General features: G+C 37.3%; 1 protein-coding gene across 1 annotated transcript in view; it reads left to right on the top strand.

The window, feature by feature from the left end:
• The first annotated feature begins 676 nt into the window (after window positions 1–676).
• The window catches only part of adgra3 (adhesion G protein-coupled receptor A3), a 52,535-nt gene continuing 30,028 nt past the window's right edge, over window positions 677–23,183 (top strand). Inside the window, exons 1-2 of the mRNA XM_077201865.1 lie at window positions 677–1,777; window positions 15,102–15,173. Coding sequence (XP_077057980.1) covers window positions 1,554–1,777; window positions 15,102–15,173 — 296 coding nt within the window. The 5' untranslated portion in view covers window positions 677–1,553. The remainder of the gene's footprint in view (window positions 1,778–15,101; window positions 15,174–23,183) is intronic.

Raw genomic sequence — 23,183 nt, 5'->3', positions numbered from 1 at the left:
GAGAGTTTTAGCCAAGTTAAATAAATAAATGGACAACATTGACAGCAGGAGAGCAAACTAAACCTCATCAGTTACCAAAAAGAAAATATCTCATAGCCTACTGCTTCAGAAATCTGACACATTTTTATATTTAAACACAGACCTTTGGGGTGAATGTGATTTCACCAAGTAGCCTACAACATGTTCCTCTATTAACATTTTTGTTGATCCTAGAACAAAGTTCCAATCAACCAATCAGATCTAACTGACAATTTTACATTAGGCTATAATGTTAATTTAGGCTTACAACCCGGGTTAGGTGCTTCTACATCAGTTATTATTCACACACAATATCCCTCTAATTTTAGGGATAAGTTATCAGTAGTGTTAGGCCTATGCCTATTCTTTCGGAAAGGAATGTTGTTCCAGGATCAAGAAAATATGTCGATCCGGGAACATGTCTAACTTGACAAAATCACGGTGACCGAGATTTGAGTCAGTTTACTTCAATCAAAAATGAAAAACTTCATGGATAAAAAAAGAGAAATTGAGGATATATTCTATAAACGTAGGCTATATGCCTACTGAAGATGCGATATAAAAGAAAATTATATTTTAAATTAAAGGCAATATTGTATAAAATTTGGGCAATAACAAAAGTGGGTTTAATTAAAAGGATCGGTGTTGACTGGAGTTCAGACCAAACCTATGATGACGTCAGGGGAGGAAATGGAACATGGAGCCCGAGGCTCAGAGATCAGCAACACACTCGGCTATGAACTGAACAGCACTGGACACATTCACGCTTTTACCATCTCACCGACTGCAAGAAGCACACTCTGGGACCCTGGGTTACACATCCCGTTTGTATCTCTCACAAGGCGTTTTTACCGTCGTGGTCGGTAGCAGCATTTAAGCTTATGCGAAACAGTAGCAAAGTGAAAACCAACTTTACGCATTCAGTTTCTCAAGAATGGTTTTATTGTTCGGCACGCGGACATGTCGCGTTTAATGACCAGTTTAGATAATCTTCGAATAACTACCGTCTAGAATCTGTTTCTCTTTCTTTTGGAGTTAAAATGTGCAGTGAGATGAGCACAGAGAAAAAGTTTATGTGAACATTTCCTTGAGTTTGTGAGACTGTTATCTCGGGATGGTTGCAGCTGTCTCTCTTTTGGCGCAGGAGCGAGATCTCCACTTTGACTGGAAACAAAGAAAATGCTTCGTGTAAAACAGTGGAAACTTGCTTACAACCGTCTGGAGAAGGTTTGTTCAGCTGTACAATGATGCTTATGGGAAACAAAGAAGGATATTCGACCGCTGCCTTTCGGACTGCTTAATGTGGAGAGCAAAAAGCATGATAAATCGTCCCATCTAATGTTGTGTCGAGTCAATATTTCGACCATGACTTAAAGGAGTGCTGACCAGCGTCTCTGCTTCATGGCTTTTGACGAATATTCATCGCAGAGATCGTGTTTAGATATAAACAACTGCAACGAAAGGCTTTCTGGGGCTATTTATATGCTAATCTGACCCCTCTTCTTGCCGTGTGAATATCAACGGAGGCAGGCGTGATGTCGGTGGGCGCTACTTGTGTCTTTTTCCTGGTTTTTGTGCTTCTCAGAAGCTCGAGCTCTGCAGGATCGACTGAATGTAAATCATATGATGAACGCTTCAAAAGTACAGGAGGGAAAAGCTCGTCGCCCGGGGCCACACTGGACAGAAAAGTGGTCTGCAGTAACATGGAGCTCCATCAGGTGCCTTCTACTGAGTCATTTCCCAACAGAACAGTCTCACTGTAAGTTAACACTCATTTAGCCTACCTCACAGAATTAACATTGTCATTTATCAACAAAAAAAAATGCCCTTAAGCACATCACGAGGGTCATTCCTGCCATTTGACCTCATGACTTCTGGTCCTTCTGAGAACCTTTTGATAAACGAAACAGTTTTTAAGTGAGTTTGCAAAAGTCATACAGATCAAACTGAGCGCCTTAAATACATAGTGTTATTACATATTTCATCAATTTAACATTTGATACTAAATTAGCTTATTACCTTTTTTCGATTTCTCAAAAGTCTAATAATTTGAGTTAAGAATGATTAAACCTTTTTTTTTGTGATTAACCCCTTAACTGTCACCACTGATAATGGACATCAAAATGCACTATTCAAACTTAAATGGTTGTAATTCAAGAATGCTTTGGAATATAGACCTACGTTTGGTCTTGTTTTAAAGAGAACACTCAGCAGATTGTTACTGAAGTGAAAGCACTAAAAGTTATGGAAGTTCAAATTTACAGTAAATCAAATATACTTTATTAATATTTTTTCTTTTATATAAAATAAATATTTTACAAAATATTTTTTACTATAAAATTACTAAAAAAAACTTTCAAAGTACACACTACTAGCCAATTCAACTATGATTTTCTTTATTGAACTATGATCAAAACAAATACATAGTGAATTCAGTCATAAAAGGGTGGTCATCATAACAACAGGACGTACCTTATTAGCAGGAAACACTTATAAAATGGAAATGGTATATTTTACTTAATTTTGGGTTACCTAAATTGTACAAACTTGTGCAATTTTCGTTTTGCATGCCTACTTTAGATATTAGTGGACAGGTGTGACCTTTTGCTGTTGTTACTTATAGGTGCAGTAGGTGATTCTCCACAGAATTTTTTTTTGTTATGCTGGTTGAAAGTCTCTTCATATCCTGATAGCAATTACCATGTTAAGCGGTTTAAATGTGTATTTTGTGGAAGGCGTAGGATCATAAAATGTTCGTTCAATCATTGCATTCGGTCCGAATGAAATGATAGCATGTGTTTCCTATCAGTCAACGTGTGTTAGCATACCACTGTGCAGCCTGTTCGCGCAGACATCATACGTCATCAACGCGTTCACATACACTGTGCAGACAGAGCGGTGAATGTCACATGATGTGTCCAATATCGTTGTTTCTAGTCGTCTTGTTTCTGTTCTGTGCGTGTTCATGGTGCTTTCATGTGTTTTGGAGGAGGCGTGGCTTTGGATGGCATTTTGCAGGGTGGGAGGGTTCATATGCTTCCAATGCTAGCAGGCTAAAGTTAGCATTTCCAAAATCACCTATTGCAGACTCCAATCTACAGTCCGAAGACCAGAATCTTTCTTCACTGGTTTGGTTCAGATTTGGCAGAAAAACCTAGGACTAGTTTGCAAAAGTAGTTTTTTTGAAAAATCCAAAATAGGCACAAATTTCCAACGATATAGGAGACTTGAGCCTGCGACGAACAATTTAGGAGTTATGAGCCTTTACGTACTTTACGTAGTGTACAGCGTACGGTTTGGTCTGCCCGAGCACTTTTAGGGGAGAATGCTGATCCTTGGAAATTCTTGGCGAACTATTACAATAGGGTTTCAGGACTTCGCGCTTGAACCATGCGCGAGAACCAATAAGGATTGTTCTATCTAGTGCATGATGAATACATGAGCTTCCATGTTTACCATGTGATGCTCTATTTGTGTGTGTCAATCATTGTTTACATGTAAATTAAAGCCTAAATTGGATTTGTGAATCATATAAAGCAATCATATCTCTTCACAAAGCCTCTTTTCCTTTGGATTCATTTTACGACGCCTTTACAACCTTTTTGGATCATTTAATTTTTGGTTGTGTGGACATTCAGTGAAGGGACAAAAACCTCTTAATTTAATTAGAAAAAAGTCTTATAGGTTTGGAACAACATATGGGTGAGTAAATGACAGAATCATTTTTTTTGGGGTTGCTTTAAAGCTAAAAATATTTGGTAACATTACATGTTATGCACTCTACCAGTCAAACGTTTAGACTGATTATGTTTTTTAGGATCTTCAGAATGAAGTGTGTTCTGTGGTCTCCCCTGTGCTCTTTCTGTGGCTGGCGGTGCAGCCTTATTAGAGTTTAAGCGAAAAGCGGCCCACGTGACTGTGTCTTTCAGAGATGGATATCAAGCATGTCTGAAAGCCTGAATGGTGCATTCGTCTTTCTTCATGTGGCTGAGTTTGTAAAGAGAGGAAGAACACATGTAAAAACAAAGACTGTTAGTACATACTGTTGAAACCTTGATTTAGTTGTGTAAAAACACTTATTTCACTACTTTATGCACTGAAATGATTTTTTTTTTTTACTGAAACCAAAGTTTTCTTTTAGCTGAAAAAAAAAATTAATTTGGGTAATCGGTAGACATGTGCCGGTATTCGGTAATGCGATAAATCGCGGTAATGAATATGCACGATATTGTTATCGCGGGGACTTCGAAATACCGTGAAAAATAATAGATCCGAATTTAGATTTTTATAACGCGCATCAGCTTATTTTCCATCAACCGCTTAAAAAAACAATGCGTATATGCTGCGCAAAACACGTGCGCACTTTGATGTAAACAATCCCCACATCACATGTATAAGCACTGTGTGAATGCAGTGCGCACTCTAGTCTAATGTAAACAATCCTCACATGGAAAAAAAGCACGGGGGAAGGAGGAACGTTGCCGACTATTTATCCCCCGCATGGCTGCCAACTCTCACGCATTCAGCAGCTTGAGACTCACGCAATTGACACTTTCACACGGTCTCGCGCCACACATCCATTTTCTCACGCAGAGAAAAATCGCGGAGAAAAGAGGACACTGACACCGACAGATTAGACAGAGCAGGTTACTTTTGATATGAAAAAAATATCAGCTCTCAGGTTTTATAACGAAATTCAGACAATAAATACTGTTTTGGTGCTTGTAAATGACGTGACAGATCGCGCGCCTCAGTTCAAGTAAACAGATCATCTGTTACTTTTTATTAAAGATACAGTACAACCCACCGAAAGGTATACGTACTTTCGATCAATCAGTGTTTTTCAACCACGGAAAGAGGTCAATAACACTGCAGGAGAACAATTATGTCACAGAACGTTACATTTACCTCAGGAAAAATCCATTTAATGTTAGTTGACTATAAGAAAATAGCTATAGAGAGGAGTATTTTGCTAAATATGTGCACTATATTACATATTTTAATATATGTTTACTTGTCATTATATAATTGTTATTATAATGAAAATTACGGCATATTACATTTTTATATTTATATTATTATTATATTTATATTGTATGCATTATATTTAATTTCTCTCTGTATGTTTACAGCATTATGTGAGATATATTTTTTCTTGAGAAAAAATTAAATGCAGGCTATCTACTGTAGCCTACCTAATATTTATCCAAATGAGTCAATATTGAATCAAGATTGAAATTAAATCCAAGAATTTAATTGAAATCATGAAAATTGTGTTAAGCAATAATACAAACAGTAGCCTCAGTAACTGTACCATGTAAACATTATAACATGTTGTCACTAAAAAATAAAATTAATGTTTTGACAATCACAATTACACATTGTGATGCAAGTTTTTTTTAGATACCCCCAATCCGTCTGTTTCTCTTGTGCAATTAAAATATTGTGATAATACCTTATACCGTGATAAAAGCTCAATCAATTAATCGCAGCATGAAAATTTGATACCGGCACATGCCTAGTAATCGGGTGGTTGGACTCTTTATGCTGCAGGGTGGTGAATTAAACCAGTCATAGTAAAGTTCTTAGGTGAGACCCCTCTTAAAATTTCATCAAATAAATTTTACATATTGCTACTCTTGCAATATTTTTGGTCACGGTGACATGCTTCCTCACAGCTGACATGTTTACCTGAAACTTTATCACATTGTGTCCATGAAATAAATATTTATACAGAATATTTCATAATAATATTTATAGTTGCCCAAATTTTGGTGTATCAGTAATGTAAAGGGGGCATTTGATTTAGGAACCCTAGATTGATATTTTAACACTTTCTCATTACGTTGGTGAAGCTTTGTGAGCTTATCCCGTTGAATGAGATTGGTACTTGAAATTCAGAAGTGTCAAGTTCTCAGATCTTGTACATGAAGTCTCAGCATTACAATAGCCAAACATAAACTTCATTCATGGGGTCTCAAATACTTGGTTTGGCACATGAATGGGTATTTACACGTTGGTTGAGAGTGTTTATGGTTCGCAAATTCAGCAGTCTTGAAACTTCAGATGATGTTTTCTTCACATGAAGGGGTCAACCGTAGTTATTCATGGAATCCTACCTTTTTTGACCTTCTCTAACCCTGAAAATCAATTACTTTCCTCAACCTGGTGTAGGAAATCCTTTACCTCACACACTGTGGGGTCAGAAGGTTTTTTACACCACCCCTTTAACGGGGTGAAAAAAACACTTCCCATTGCAACCTTGTGAAATTAAGCTTTTTGATTGCTCACTTTTTTTTTACTGGTGGTGGGTCAGTTGGTTTTAATCCTGTTAAAGTCGTTATGTAGAGAAAATTCACCCTCATTCATCTGTTTTCTAAATGCATGTTATAGATCTTATTGTGTGCAATGCATACATGTATGTGACCTCATAATTCAAAAAATCAAAATATCCACTGAAACGACAAACTTCTCTCTGTGATGCAGGTGGTCTTCAGTCATTTAGTCTGCTTACATTTAGTCAATCATTTAGCCCCCATCCTTGCAATCTTTCATTCATCTGCCTGCGTTTTTGAATGCTACGCCCACATCTTACAATCCAATCAACAGCCAGTGCATAAAACCAAGTTCCGCCATTCGTTTATTTTCTTGTTCGATAATTTTTATTGTTGGATTTGCGTCACAATATGAAAGAAAGGTTCTGTTTCTAATTCTGTTTCATTGCGACTTGTACTTTTCAGAGTTATTTATGCAATGCTGCTTTTTAAATATCCTGCAAATGGCTTTAGGAAAGTTACTAAATCTCTGCCCAACGTTGACATTGTGTCTTAGTGCTTGGGATTGGTTTATAGCAATTTCTGTTGTAAGTGGATCATGTTTGTGCAGCTGTCTTTTTTATGTGAGCCCAGTCACAGAGATTGTTTCTCTTAGGCAAGTGCTGAAAGCTACACCTGGACTGAGCTGTCCTCCCCAAAGCACACCTGGTGACTGTAGCAAGGCAGTGTGGGATAGGTTTCAGAAAAGACAGGTTTTTGATTAAGTTGGACTTTTTAATGTTTGCAACTCAAGAAAATATCAGTTGGTAGCAAGAGTGATTCATCCACAAGTCAAGTAACAAAGAAATAAAACTATTACATAATGTTGATGTTGATTACTTTATCCTGTTCCTGCTTAATATGCAGTCTCAACAATAAGCCATTCATATTCTAATTGCTCACTAATTATACACTTCACCTTTTAATGTCATTTTTTGCGTCTCATGAAACTGAGAAATAATTTGTCTGTCTGCTGTTTAAAGTTGATTTTAGCCTATTGGTGTACCCATTTTTGCCGTACTGCAGAGCATATTTCCATATTATACTGGCTTTTATGTAGTTCAGGTTTTTGATTTTAGGAAGATCTGATGTGGTCTTGTAGAAGAAGAAAAACTTAGAGTAAATGTAAATTGTGCCAGCGTGTTCTGCAGCTCTCTTTGCTTTCCAGTGGTGTTATTTGGTCCTGTAGAACCTCAGAAAATCAAGATAAGGTTGTATCTTCACCATCTGTCTCCAGCATTAGCAGACCTGTGGGTGCCTAGTCAGACGCTCATTTAAATGCTAATTGTTAGAACCAATGCAAGTCCCAGACGAGTGGTCATCACCCCAATCACTTGATGTGACCCTGGACAACTGGTCTATACTTCATTCTTACCCACCAGGCATATCTTATTGGTCGATAATGTACTGTAAATTCAAATATTTACAATGATTTTGCTGGCTATGTAAAGTTCAGTGGATACTTTGTAAAACATTGTTGATATTGTAATTTTTTCGTTAAGATGTCCATATGGTCCCTCTTTTGGATTCTTTCATGTGATTAAATGCGTTAGTAAAAATAGCTGTTTATTAGGGGTGCTCCGATCAGGATTTTTGGGGCGGATCACCGATCCCGATTACTGGAAGCTGAATCACCCCGATACCGATCACCGATTACAGGGTCTATTTGAAGCCTTCTATTTATCATGTAGCATTATTTATTAAACTATATTTAACAACAATGTACATTAAGTATTACATTTAAGAGAAAACAACGTATCATTAATTGACATCTGTGTTTTTATTTGCAAGCAACATGTCGAGCATATTAACTTAGCAGCCTGTGCTTGGATATTGGGAACAGCTTAGGGCTTGACAAATACAACTTTCCTATAGAATATACACACACGTTGTAGAATTGCCAGACTGGTGAAGCCATTTTGACCAGGGCGTAAAAAATTGTCTCACGAGTTTTGTGTCATCTGATCGGCCTTTTTAGAGAGCGCCGATCACACATCCCAAAGCAATTATCGGCCGGTTATGATCAGCGACCGATCAATCGGAGCACCCTTACTGTTTATTATGTTGGTGCATATAAATGAATATATCCTTCTTCACTTTAGAGCTGCATGATCTTGATGCTTAAACGATATATCTCGATGTGCGCATCCGCGATAGTCACATCACAGGATGTGCGACATCAAGTATAGGGATCTTAGTTGATACGTGATCCGTACAGACCAGGCACCACTGTTTAAAAGGTGCATGTTTTTCAGATGAATTGCAAAGTTTAACCATCAACGAGCGAAAGTTTATCATTTTGCGCGTGTTTTAGGTTCTTTCAGTTTAAACATTCCAGCAATTTTAAACCATTCGAGCGCAACACCCAAAAGAGAACTCAATTCGGAACACGCGTGCTGTTGTGTGTTGCACACACAGCCGCGCAGACAGTACACGAACACTGTTTCAGTCTCTTCTGCGTCTATTTTTGCTTGAACGGACACATTCACACAAAATTGTCAAAAGGCTTGTCTTGTCAATCCTCGTAAACAGTCTCTTCTGTCTAACTTGAATGTAAACATTTAAGAAAGAAAATAGATGCGTACCATTATATTGGATTGTGCATTTGCTCTTAAAGTGACAGCAGCCTAATAATCCTGTCATTTAATATTAATCAAACAACAAAATGCAAAGAGGAAATCACTTTTGTACCTGTAATAAAGACCCCATGCCTTTCAAAGTAAACTCCTTTGGCTATGAGCGTGAAAAGACGCGTTCGGCACGTGCACGGGCTACTTTGATCACTTTAATGCGACCTTGCTGAAAAAATAAAAATAAATCTCAATGGCCTTAAACTTTTGAACAGTAGTGTATAGACCTAAATGTACAGAAAAGCAACACAGAAAGATAAGTGGACTTGCATTATTCTTGGTTTTATTAAATTAATGTTTTAGTTACTAAACACAATATGGTTACTTTCAAAAACCAGCTTTTTCTTTGTTGACTCTGTGTTGTGTTGTGTCATTTTGCAAGTAAAATAAAATCAGTGCTGAGTAAAACCAAACCTTGTAGATGCTGTTAAACTTGTACTCGGGCCTACAAGAGTTGTGTGTCAGTAATTCTCCTGGGCTCTTATTGTAATCATGTGGGAGGAGAATCGCTCCCAGCTGGAAGATCGCTGTGCTCATGAATATCAGTATCCCTCTCAAATTAATCTTGACGGATCAGAGTCACAAGGCAGTGTGTGCATGTTTATCCCTACAAACTTTAGAATGTTTTCAGGCATCGTCTTGTCCGTCTTCTCTTGACAGCTTTGAAATGTACAATTAAAGTTGCCCAGAATGAAAATGTAAAGAAACACAACTATAATTGCAGGCAGACGAGAAGTTAATCTAAAAGATTTCATTAGATATCTTACGTAATATATATAAGACTACAGCTACAAAATAAGGTTCATGATGATTAAACTCTTTCTATAGTTTTATCAACATTTTATTCTGTTGCTTAAAACCTCAAGGCTATGTATGTGCATTTTTTTTCTGTGTTGTGACTCATTTATAAGTGAAACATGATATTCAATAATTACTTTAGCTGAAAACTGAAACTACATTTTAATTGAATAAAACTTAATTTCCAATCAAAACTCAAAAAAAAACTATATATAAAAAGATTTATTTATAAAAATTAAGTTTCTCAACTTTTTAAAGGTGTCATATGCGTTTTAATCTTTTCCTTTAATGTGTAATGTGGGTTATCTGTTTGTGCATACAATCTGCAAAGTTACAAAGCTCACAGTCTCCCACAAAAGGATTCATTCATCTAACAGAGAACACTGATCCAGACCTGCCTAAAACACCTCAATATATTACCGGATATTGCTTCCTCAAACGTCTGTGTTTAGATGCAAAAGCCAAACTTCTTTGTTTGGCCTTCCGAAAACAGATGAACTTGGGAATCAGAGGTTAAGATTTATTTATAAAGCTGTTGCAGTACAACCCAAAAGTTTGCTTGTGCACAGAGCATTTTACAGAGGACAACGCCAGCTGTTTACAAAGAGTACCACTAAGGGGTGTAACAATATATCTTGTCACAATAAATCGCAATACAAAAATGCAACTATGTATCTGTATTGTGTATAGTTCACCCAAAATGAAAATTACTCTGAGAAAAACCTCAAGTTTACAGAGTTTTAATGTCAGTACTACGTTAAACTACTATAATGTATAATAATGCAATGTGGGAATATTTGTGAGTCCTGATAATGCCAAATGTATTATGTTACCAGTAAAAAGTGGCCCACATTATTTTAAATATATCTAGTCCGTGACAGAGTGCAAGCATATTCGTCTAAAATATTTCTGTATTTTCAGCTTCAGAATCATGAATATTTTTATTCTGGTGTCACCATCGTCCTGTGCTTTGGGTTATCAGCTCCAGGCCTATTCATTTCCAACCCCAATGTAATACCAATGTAATACCAAATTTAGCATTTCTTGTTAACGTTTTACAATATGTCTTGGAGTAGCGCAATAATATCGTACTGTGATATTTATCGAACCGTGACATGAGGGTATTGTTTCACCCCTACTTACCACTGTGAAACGGTCTGCTCAAGTCATGATACGGTCTTCTCAAGTCATTCTTGCAAAGTTGCTTCAGATCGATCGACTTGATCATCTACGATTTCAGAATGAATGTGATCAAAGTGACTCGGGATCAAAGTGATACCGATGACATCATTAACTGTTTACAATTGCTTAAAATATCTACGAGGTCATTTTGGGGTGTGGGTTGCGAATCAATAGGCACAGACGGATTGCAGGTCCAATGGCCAAGACTATTTTGACTCCATTCGGTACCCACCGATTGTGTTGACGCTCTGTAGTCTGAAGACCGTCAAAGGTTTCTAACTACAATGCGATTTGCAGCATCAAGCACAGCGTTTGCGCACTGCAACTGAAGTGATTGATCGCTTTAGTCATTAAGGGAGCACTCTTTGCTTTCTGTATAATATATAATTTGAATAAGTTTTATCTTTCATGCTGCTAGTTTCAGGTGAAACAACCGCATTTAAAGTCCCCGTGAACCAAAAGTTGCAACCTACTTTTCTCCAGTGTTGTGACGCATTTCCAAGTGAAACGGAATATTGAATAGAGGGCGGGGTTTTACTTTAGCGCGCCTCCTCTCCATCTCTCGCTCATAGCAGACTGACGGTTGGAGGGGAGTGGGTAAAGGATATTTAACCCAAGCTGTCAAACTGACATCATCAGAGAAGGAACGCCATTCCACAGTGGAAGCAAATGTTCAGATTTTGGTTAAAGATTACCACAACAAACACATCGTTTTCTGTATATTAACTAACAAGACTAGAAATGTAAAAAGGGCGACTTCAAATGCAGAGTGAATCCACTAAAATATTTCCAATATTATATGACTGTAAAGGCTCATATTTGGCTATATATTCTTTAAGGTTAGACTTCATTTTAAGGTGTCATTGTTACAGTGTAATTATATATTTAAGTACTGAGTAATATTAAGCAACTACATGTACTTACTATTGGGTTAGGGTAGGATTTGGTTTAGGGTTAGTTACATGTAATTTATGCATAATTTACTGTAATTACTATGGTACATGTAACATGTATAACAAGGACACTGTAAAATAAAGTGTTACCTTCTTTAAATGTATAGAGACATCTAAGTCTGTAGTGCGATTTATGCACATTTGTTCAAAATAGCCTGTATGGGCAGATTGTCACATGATGTAGGCAAAAGTTTTGCACGCTCATCTTTTTTTCTTCTTTTAGTTATTACCATAACTATAGAATTATTACCATAACTTACCATACCATTACCATAATAGAGTTATTACCATAACTATAGCACATAACTATAGAATCAATTCTTAATGCGCATGTGAACGCCATCAGCATCTATCACAGGTTCACGTTTAAAGTCTGTTTAGAGATAACGGTGACATCTTAGCGGCCCCTAATTTAATAATAAATGATCATTTAGACGGAAGTGAATCAATCAAAACTAACTTTAGCTGGAATTTTTTTTTTTTCAAGAACCACTATGAAACCAAACCAATCTCTGTTACCTTAAATTATATGTTTATCTCTGTAAAGCTGCTTTGAAACAATCTACATTGTTAAAAACGCTATATAAATGAGGATGACTTGACTTGACTTGACCATGTTGGGCAGCCTGACTATTTTTCTTAAATGCATCAACGCGGAATGTACAATGTTGGTTTGATTGCTTGTTACATGGGGAAAAAATATATTTAATTTTTGTCTACCTGATGTAGTCTAGATTTACTGCGGGTGAGGGTCAGGTCGCTGTCTTTGTCAATCGGCTCGGGTATGGAATTAAATTCGCGCTGCTGTCGGATAACGGTTGGGTGTTCCGTTAAGTTCTGCAGGTGCGGGTTTACCAATGAGGACTCTGCTGGACCCTGTTTGATATATCTCTTCCGTAATGCTCTGCACATCTGGGGTTTGAAAATCCACAAGCTCTTAAAGGGAGGAGAGGATAGGAGCTGTTTGTGTTCTCTTAGCCAGAAAAATATGCAGGCTGTCTCTGTAGGCCAAGCTTGTAATAGTCACCCCTCAGCACCCCATAATAATAACAGTCTGGCCGGGACCTGTGGATAAGGGGTTGTGAGCCTGAGCAACCGCATCCGGTCCAACTGTCCCTAAAACAGCCAACCACAAACGGTTGTGGTGCTTCCTCTGGAATGTACATCATTGTTTATTGCTGAATGTCTCAAAATGGAGAAGATGTTTTGGCTCCGGAAAGCAAAAACAAACATGATTCAGCAGTGTATTTTATGTAAAATAGCTGGTTTTCACTTGAGAAACCTACTTCTAAAGTTAGAGACTTTTGTTTAATTTATCAGTAATTTCATGTTTCGAAATAAAACCAAGTTAAATGCAATTCATTCTTTATCCACTGCAACTGTTTTCTTTCTTGTATATCACTTGTAAGCTGTGTTTAGTACTGCACCAGTTTACAGCTAAACAAATTTTCTGGTATGTGCCTCAGCAGCCACGAAAGCTCTGAAAATGTAAGCAAGGAGACATCAGATTTTTTTAAATTTTATTTTATCTTTTCTGTTAGACTGATTCAGAAGTGATCAAATATGATTCATTGGTTCAGTCAGTGTATGTATTGTATGTATGTTTAGCAGACTTTTTTATTAGGTCACAAAAGTCCTTTGGGTTTAAACTTTTGGTTACCAGGTCAAACCTTTAACTGTTACATTACCATTCCATTTGGTTGCTATGGTAACTTTCTATATCTTTCTGTATCTTCAGCTGTCAGAAGCTTGTTTCTGATGATTAAGAGCTTAGAACGTCTCTTGTATTCTCAGCTGCCTGTCCTTGTATTTGCTAGGCCACTTTAATAAGAAAGCATTTGCTTAGAAAAAAAAACCCATGTATAATTAATGCAATATTGTGCAATGCAAAATGTTGTTTTCTGAGGTACTTTGTCTATTGAGTTCAAGGTTTTGAGTACGCAATTGAATAAAAATAAAAATTTGCTCATGAACTTACTAGGGCTGGACCCGGATATTCAAATATTCGTTCGGTGTGTTGGTATTCGATTTGAAAATGTGACATTCGAATATTCTTTTTTTTTTTTGCACACCTGGCATCCCCCTCGAAACGGTTCTCATTCGCGCTTGAATATGTTTTAAACTATAAAATCTGGTGAAATATAATACTTAACATATAACTTCGTTATATCTACTTAATACATTTGCTTCTTCTTGGACTACTAAATGTGTTCCTGTAACGGGCATAACAGATGAGTTTGTATGGACAGAAGTGCATGCATGAGCTTGTATTTTGGGTTAAGCTGCGTTGCTTTAACATTGTGGAACATAGAATAATAAAAACAAAATGTATTATCCTTTTTACCCTTATCAATCTAAATTAATCTACAGCTAAATATAGGAGACTTTGAGATTTTACTGGGACGTCACGTTTATTTTTCGTTTTTCTTTATTTAAATTTCGTTTTTCTTTATTTAAATTTCGTTTTTATTTATTTAAATCTACCCTACTTTGTCAGTGAGAAAAATATTATAAGACTACCTTATTAAAAATATTGCTTAAGTTAAAAGACGTGTGTGTGTTATATCACTAGCGCAGTGTCCGTTCTCGGAGCATATAAGCCCTGCATACGTGAGGCGCGCCGCTTCTTTATTTAAATCTACCCTACTTGGTCAGTAATTTGTTAATGAGAAAAATATTAGACTACCTTATTAAAAATATTGCTTAAGTTAACAGACCTGTGTGTGTTTTATATCACTAGTGCAGTGTCCATTCTCGGAGCATATAAGCTCTGCTCGCATGAGGCGCGCGCGCATCCGTCTCGCGCTGTTCTGTAGTTTATTAAAAGTGTATTAATTCTGAACGTGTTTCGCCTGTCTATCTATATTGCACCAAATACGACACTGCACTCCCTTGTGAAGTCGTTTGGATGAACGGTTCTCGAAATAATCAAAATGCGACGGACAGACAGACATAGGCTATAGAGATTCCGAAGCTTCGAATATTCGGTGTTCATTACTACCGAAGCTTCGAATATTCGATGTTCATTACTACCGAAGCTTCGAAGCTCAAAAAATGGTATTCGGACCAGCCCTAGAACTTACAAGCAAATAACTATAGATCTAGTTTTACAATTCAGGTTCAATACAATGTATTATTTATCTGTGGTCAACTGTCTTTTTTAAATATCAAATATTTAATATCAACCCCTTTTGTTTTCTCCACAGGATTTTGAGTAACAACAAAATCCAGGAACTTCTGAATGGCTCTTTCATTGGTTTGTCATCACTGGAACGACTGTAAGTTCAAAATTATCTTTATTTGTTACATTAATTGTAGTTAATTTTAGTTTGTTTAATAGGCATATACACTGTAAAGGGTTAGTTCATCCAAAAATGAAATGAAAATAAATTAAAATCTTTGAAATCTGAGAGCTTTCTGTCCCTCCGTTTGTCCTTCATTTGTGTAATTAATGACAGAATTTTCATATTTGCTTGAACTATCCCTTTAATAGCTTGTGACAGTTTATTTAAACTGACGCGGAAACAAAAGCATTACAATTATGGTGGCCACTAGGGGTGCACCGGTTCAAGTTACTCGCGTTTAGTTTATTTATCGTGGTTTTAGGGTCACTGTTTCGGTACAGTTCGGTATGTGCTGTTCAGGGAAAAAAGGACTACTGTTAAATCAAAATAAAAACAATCAAACTGCAAGCAACAGGACAAATAAATACAATTGAGCAAAGATGCAAATAAATGTTTTCAGGTACAGAAATTGAAAAAAGTAATAAAATGTAAAATAACAAACCAGTACACTGATACTAATACACATGCGTTGTCTTTGCCTGAGACGCGGTTTTCCATGTGCGTGTTTCAGATGAGTGCACACAAATTCTTTTCAGTTCTCTCTTTCACGTCTTCTTCGAATGTTTAAATTGGCAAGGCTTAAATAAGTTTAGTTTAAACACAGATAATGTGCTGTTCAGGTGTCACCTGTGCTCGCGCTATCAACACGATGATGACAGCGTAAATGACTGGTCATAAAGCATACGGCACTCGCATTGAGCAAAGTTTAGGGGAAGCCAGAATGCATATCCATCGACAAAAATATCCATTACCCAAACCCTGTCTGTTTTACTTGTTATTTACAACAAACCATGTAATAAATGCTTCGTCAGATTTGAGATGAACTGCGGTGCAAGTGCGTGTTGAACTGTGGGTGGAGAATGGTATAGTTAGATTTTTATTTTTAAGAACCATTAGACTCCTAGTGGCCACGCTACAACTTAAGTACATTATGTGTAATTTGAATTTCTGACTGTACTAAAAAGCATTTATGGTAAACTAAAAGGTACTTTTTGGCATTCTGAGTTGTTCTAAAATGTTTATTTGAGGTGTACATTTACAGTTCCTTGTTCGAGACCAGCAGTTCTTTTGGGTAAAGTGCAAAGCTGATAGGTTCTTATTCTGATGTTGACAAGCAGAAAGGAACCCCTGGTTTTTCTGTTGATGTTGAGGTACCGGTGAAGGATCATGAGGCTGTTGGAGACCTCGAGGAGGTCATGAGGGGGATGGTCAAGTGAAAGTTAATTATAGCTGTTGAATTCAGGGAGCACAATTGTCTGGTCTTAGCGTCAGTTTACTGCTCTGTACTTCTGTTAGGCATTCAATGTCACTCACTGTAGCAGTGCTGGTCAAATGCTGGAGCTCACGTCTAAATTTAGAGCCAGTCTGTACATTGAAATGCCGTATTTAGTGTTGCTGTTTATGTGTGCACTTTCCCTTGCTTGACTATACATGACCCAGATTTTCAATGACCAGCAGACATGTTCACGGCGTAGGCCTATCACATAACCGGTTTCTTTCAAAGAACTGCTGAATAAAAGAATTGACGCACTTTTTTTTCTTTTTTTTGAAGAAAGTATTGATTTATTTGTTCTTGCTCATTTAAGTCTTTAAAGGTTTGAATCTGGGAACATGGAAGTGTTTCTTTAGTTTTGTGCTTCATTTACGGCCAGAATTACACAATGTCGTCATTGGCTTGAGAGTGTATTTACCATGTCCTTATTCTTGTTAATATTAAAGTTATTTCATGGTTATTTGTAATTGTTTTCAATTTGAAAATGTAATTTATTGCTGTGTGATGATGACACAGCTGTACATCGTTTCTCCAGTCTTCAGTGTCACATGGTCCTGATTTGCTGCTCAAGAAACATTTCTCATAATTATCAGTTGAAAACGGTTGTGCTGCTTATTTCAACCGTGATGCTATTTCAGGATTCTTTGATGAATATAAAGTTCAAAAGAACAGCATTTATTTGAAATGGTAATTTATATTTTTAATGTTAAAAAATATTTCTGTCTTTTGTGATTAGTTGATAAGTGCATCCTTGCCTTTCCAAAAGGTAAATCATACTAACCCTACATTTTTCAACGGTAAGTTTAAATAAAGTATATCTATTTTTGCTTTTTTTTTTTATTTTACATATTTTCAAAATGGATTTTTTAAACTGCATTGTAAATTCATATTTCTTCTATATTTAACATAGCTATTTTTAAATGTAAAAACAATTTATTTTTATATTTCTACACGGATCCAAAATGGAAATGTGTGTAATTTTACACATTTCACTATAATTTTTTCACAGTTCATGAATACATCTCTTTATTCTTCATATTAAATTAGCCTACCATCATTTTTTCCCACTACCTACACTGTAAAACATGTTTCATACAGAAGGTTTATGACCAAATTAAGAGGTCTTGTAGCTTCGCCTTCATCTAGTTTCCAGTGCTCGTTCACCCCAGAGTAAGATCTGGGAATCATCTCAGCCAACAAAGAAACAGATGGACTTTCGACTTGTCTTTAGCTTGAATGCAAAAGAAATTGATGTTTGTTACAGTTGTGATTGTGGTGGAACCTTGCGTTCCAGCAGCCAGTAAACCTTGTCATCTTGAGAAATGTGTAAGGAATTGAGAACTTCCAAATGGACCGTTTCAGCCAGTTGCAAAACTTCATCTTGATTCATGAGTGAATCTGTGCACCGTTCTGTTTATAATGTGAGGGAATTCTTCATTCTTTTAATGTTGAGAAAATGATAGAGTTCATGGTATAACTAGCTAAACCCTTGTCTTTATAACACGTTGGAAGTGTAAACATCTTTGATCTTTGCGTGCTTTGAAAGCCTGAGGAATTCATCTTCGGCTCTCTTGACGGCACGGCGGCTTTCTGCGTCTGGGCTTTTTGGCACAGTTACCTTCCAGTGCTGCTCCCTGTGTGCCCTCTCTGGCTTTGTTTTCACACTTCTCTCTCGCTCCTATCCCTTCCACCCAGAGGAGAGCTCTGCTTTTGTCATTCTAATAAATCGAGCTAAAGCCAGAGATGTCAGCAGTCTGATTCACCCATTATTCTCTGCACTGTGACTCTGTCTCTATGTTGGAGTGTGTGTGTGTGTGTGTGTGTGTGTGTGTGTGTGTGTGTGTGTGTGTGTGTGTGTGTGTGTGTGTGTGTGTGCACTTTTGAAGACTCAATTGCTAATTTTTTTTCACCTCATTGTCACATTGTTGCCGGTAAAGGTATAGTTCACCTAAAATTTAAATCCCATATTGTTTCAAACCTGAATTACAAACTTTGAGTTTTTCAGCTACTGAAAGTGAATGGGGCTATCAAGCTCCAGAATTACAAAAAGCATCATAAAATTATCCATACATCTGGTGCACTATATTCCAAGTCTTTTGAAGTCACATAGAAACTTTGTTTGAAGAACAAACCAAAATTAAAGTAGTTGTTCACTAAAAAATCTTGCAGAAGTGGTGATACTCAATTTGTGAATGAATCATTGTTTTGAAATGATTCAGATCTTTTCAGTGAATCAGTTAAGTTCACAAAACCTGAATGATTTGTTCGTGAATTGGAATGGTCCGGTACTTGCGTTTGACGAACTGACCCAGGGGCCGTTTACACAACACCGGTTTCAACTTAAAAACTCAATACTTTTTATGTGTTTTGGCCGTTCATTTACACGACAATGGCGTTTTGGTGGTCTGAAAAGGCAAACTTTTGAAAACGGGATTCAAAGTGCACATTTTTGAAAACGATATTGTTATGTCTCCATATAAACCACAAAAACAAGAATTTGTGAAAAGGTGACGACATGTGCATGCGTATTATGTGTTCAGTCTATAGGCATGTAGTGTTAAAAAGTGACATCACCTACAACTGGCCTACAACTTGCATACATTTTAAAGCCTAAATGGTCTGTCATTCTATATTCTTTTATATTTTGTTACCTTGTAAGGCTACATTTTTAAAATAGGGAAATAGCTGTACTGCTCAGTCATTTGCAAAATAGTAAAACCAACATGGAGAAATCATGATCGAATCATGATTTTTTTCCAGATTTTTTAAAATATATTTTTTCCATATCGCCCAACCCTAAATCCAAGTCTTGAGAGTCTGAACTGATAAAAGTCTTGAGAGGAGTTACGACTGCTTTTATATGATGAACGGATGAATCAGGGGTTTATTTGACTTTATCATTTGACTTTTTATGATCAATGCACATCAAATCTGATCAACAGGAAAGCTCAAATGTTTGTCACATACTAGAACGAATCTCGAAGGTTCTGGTGTGTCAAGAAAGTTTCAACTTTGTTCTGTGGACTTTCAATGGAGGTACAGAAACTTCTCAGGATTCATTTAAAAATATCATTGAGTAAATTGACAGAATTAACATTTTTAGGTGAACTGTAACTTTAACAGCTCACTGAAGATTGTTAGTGAATAACTAAAAATGCGGTCTTTTCATCCACACAGAGCTATAATATGACTTACGAAGACTTGCATTAACTTAATTTTATGATGCTTGATTTATTATGATGATTTATTTCTTTAATACCAAAATACTGTTTCAGGCAATGGCGATGAGCCAGCATATTTGTGTTAAAAATTGACTAGAAAGACATTTTGGAAATGTCGAATGTTTTTCTTTTTTTAAAAGGCCTGTCCTAATGTATCCTGAGAAATTGCTGAAAAGACTTCCATTTTCCCCCTTTTCCCCTCTCACTCCCCCGACACTTGTGCAAAGGTTATAAAGCAGTGCCACTGGAACGCGTGTTTAGCTTTCCACTCCAGAGAACTGCCCACTGTGACCTACAGCTCCGCCAGCTCTTCTCTGCATAAGTGTTCTCTCAGAGAAAGAAAAAAGCTTTTCCATGTGCTATTCAACGTTTGCTTTACACTAAACTCTTCTTCTAAAACGTTTCACAAATATATCTTAATCAAGAATGGCATGTCTTAGAGATTCTGTTGATCAGAGAATAACAGCTTACGGGTTTAGAATGATATCAGGGCTTAAATCCACAGTAAGGAGCTTTTCCCATCACATGTGCACTTCAATGAGCTGAAAATCGCAGTTGTTTACATGCTAGGTGAAATCAGGGTGTTTTGAGTTAGAAAAACATATGCGCTAATGCATTCTCAATATTTAGTGATTTAGTCTGGTATTGTCAATGTTGAACGTGTGTTAAAAGTACCTGTACAAATGGGTAGCAAGATCACAAGAAAAGCTTGACGTATGCCGTTAACTATATATTATTTAAAGGGTCACTCCACCCATTTCAACATTAATCTTTATTGAAAGTGGGTTATATATGTAGGCGAAATGTAAAAGAAATTTTGAATTTGGTGCCCTCTTGACCGAGAAAAGACAGAAAATAACTTTGGGGCGCATTTGTATGTAAGACAACAACTCCCACAATGCAGCTCCGCAAGCCACAGCTCCGCAAGCCACTCCCACTAATCTAGAACAGCGCAAACATCAGAGAAATCACTCTTCCGTCTACAAGAAGGCTAGCTGCCAAATGAGTTTGAAATTCATTTCACAAAAAATGTCTAGTTAGTTGGCTGTGGCGAGCAGGACGAGGGCGAGGGACGTGAGAGGACGACGCGAGTGATAATGAATGACACCTGTGCAGCGGTCTCATATCTCTCACGGAGGAGCGGAAGCACAAAAGGAACAGGCCTGATTTTATGTTTTGTTTCTGTTGTGTGTGGCCAGCTGGCTTATACTTTTGTTTTGTATTTGTTTATTTTACTATTAAAACGTTCAAATGTTCGCCGGTTCCAGCCTCCTTCTTCCCACAACAACGAACCCCGTTACATTGGCAAACTCATTAGTGAATTACTCGTTTGTATTTCTTTCTATATGGTGAATTATTGCATGATACCTGGATGTTCAGTCAGGCGAAACTAGGATGGTTCACATCACAACACAAACGTCCGTGTGGTCGTCTGATTCAGAGATTTCGTCCAGGAGAAATTGCGATCGTTGAAATTCTCTGCAGCAGACGGACTCTATCTGTGTCCGTAGCGCACTGCGAGAGCACACGCACCAGCAGCCCGCCTCAGCTCGACCCAGTCCGGGCTCCTCGTCCGCGACAGGCAGCCGCCTCCTGATCCTCCATCAGCCTCAGCTGCTCTTCACTATATTGCGGCTCGTAAAGATAGCCACGAACAGCGGATTCGAGCAGCAGAATTTCAAAATCCTCTATTCCATATCATGTTTAGTTTCTTCCGTCATTGTCGTAACTTCCTATATCCACAGCGCTTGTTAGCTTAGTTTATAAACAAGATGGCTGATATTGCTTTCAGTATCTGCAAGTGAAGTCCCACCCACTGATCTGTGATAGCTCTGTTAGCGCATTAGGCACAACCCCCTATGGGCGGGTTTGAAAGGGTGGGAATTTGTGCTTGTAGTCTATACAGAAATCCCCCCTTTTTACACTTCCTCCTACAATGACGTCAAATGACGATTTTTGCGTCATTGTAGGAGGAAGTGAAAAAGGTAAATAGTAGATTTCTCTCGTCTCAGGGGAAAATGAAAGAATGTTGCACGACCATTCAATAGTATGACTGTTTGTCTAACAATGGACCTCTTAATGCAAATGGGTGGAGTGTCCCTTTAAGGCCATATTCTTTTTGTCACTATATTGATATATGAACTATTGTTGTCAGGAAATCTTCATAATGTTTCCTTTCCACAAAACTGTCCAGGTGCTTCACTGTTCTCACATTTGACTGCCTTTGTTCTGACAGCATCCCATTATTAACAAACATTTGAAAAATAATTTTTTGAAGATTGTAAAGATGTAAATCGATTTTCCCCCACCTCTGTTATCAATGTTGAAAACCATTGTGCTGCTTAATATGTTGGTGGAAATTGTGATACATTTTTAAATAATGATGATCTTCCATAAATCCTATAATCATTGATATGACCTTAGTCTACCTTCTCTCTCTTGCCGTGTTGTGTGTTGTGTGCTCCTCTATTCCACTCTCAAACCACAAATGGCACGACATCAAAGAGGCTCGCATGGTTAGTCCGCCTTTGACGCAGGAACTCTGTGATGATGTTTTGAGCATTGCTGGCTGACTAGCGCAGGTGTGGGCTCTGGGTATCAGTGACGGTAGACTTTGAACTTACCCGCCCTTTGTCGGATTCTGGAATTGTTGCACGCTTACTCATTTAATGTTCGGTCGGTGGTGCTGCTGATGGCACTGGTTTAAAGTCCCCATGAAATCAAAATGGAGGTTTAGTATGAATATGCATGCTCAAACAATGACAGAATTCCCATTTAGAAGATAAAAGTGTTCGAAACTTAGTTTCTCACTTCTGCCAATATAGATAAATGATTTTGATGACATCACTCTGCACTTCACCACCTCATCAGATTTTCTGTCCAATCAAATGCTCTCAAGAATCTGAAACGTCCCGCCCCCTATACTATAAATAGACGCTGAAGCTGATGTTGAAATCGTTCATTTGTTCACACAATTACTGTTTTCTACATGGTGAATGACACATAGTGCACTTACTATGTAGGGGATAAAGAACGATTCAGACGTTGTAAATATGCTTTCCATTGGGGCACACGTAGTTTCACGCAAACCACCACAGCGTGCACACAGTCTGCTCCGGTCCAGAGACACAATACCACAGTGCGGATCATATGCGCGAGTCTGTGCAAACCACAAAAGGTATCGGATACATTTGAATTCTACACAAAATGCTATATTTTAAAGCGATGGTGCAAATTGGGAGGAGCAACGGTTAGACTACATTAGAAGCAGCACTGACGAGTAGAAGAGATATAAATAATATAAACATGAATGACATAATTTTCAAACAATACCTCTTCAGCATGATTGTCCACTGTTTTGCTTTAGTAATAGTTTCATATTTAATCTAAAAGGGGAATCTTTTAGACAGACTCTGGCCCGAGCTGTGATCGAATCAAAGCGATATTTAA

This window comes from Siphateles boraxobius, unplaced genomic scaffold (genome assembly GCF_051911475.1).
Source record: "Siphateles boraxobius isolate OS27281-9 unplaced genomic scaffold, OSU_SipBor_1 48, whole genome shotgun sequence".
Lineage (NCBI taxonomy): Eukaryota > Metazoa > Chordata > Actinopteri > Cypriniformes > Leuciscidae > Siphateles > Siphateles boraxobius.
This window is presented reverse-complemented; position numbering and strand designations above follow the sequence as displayed.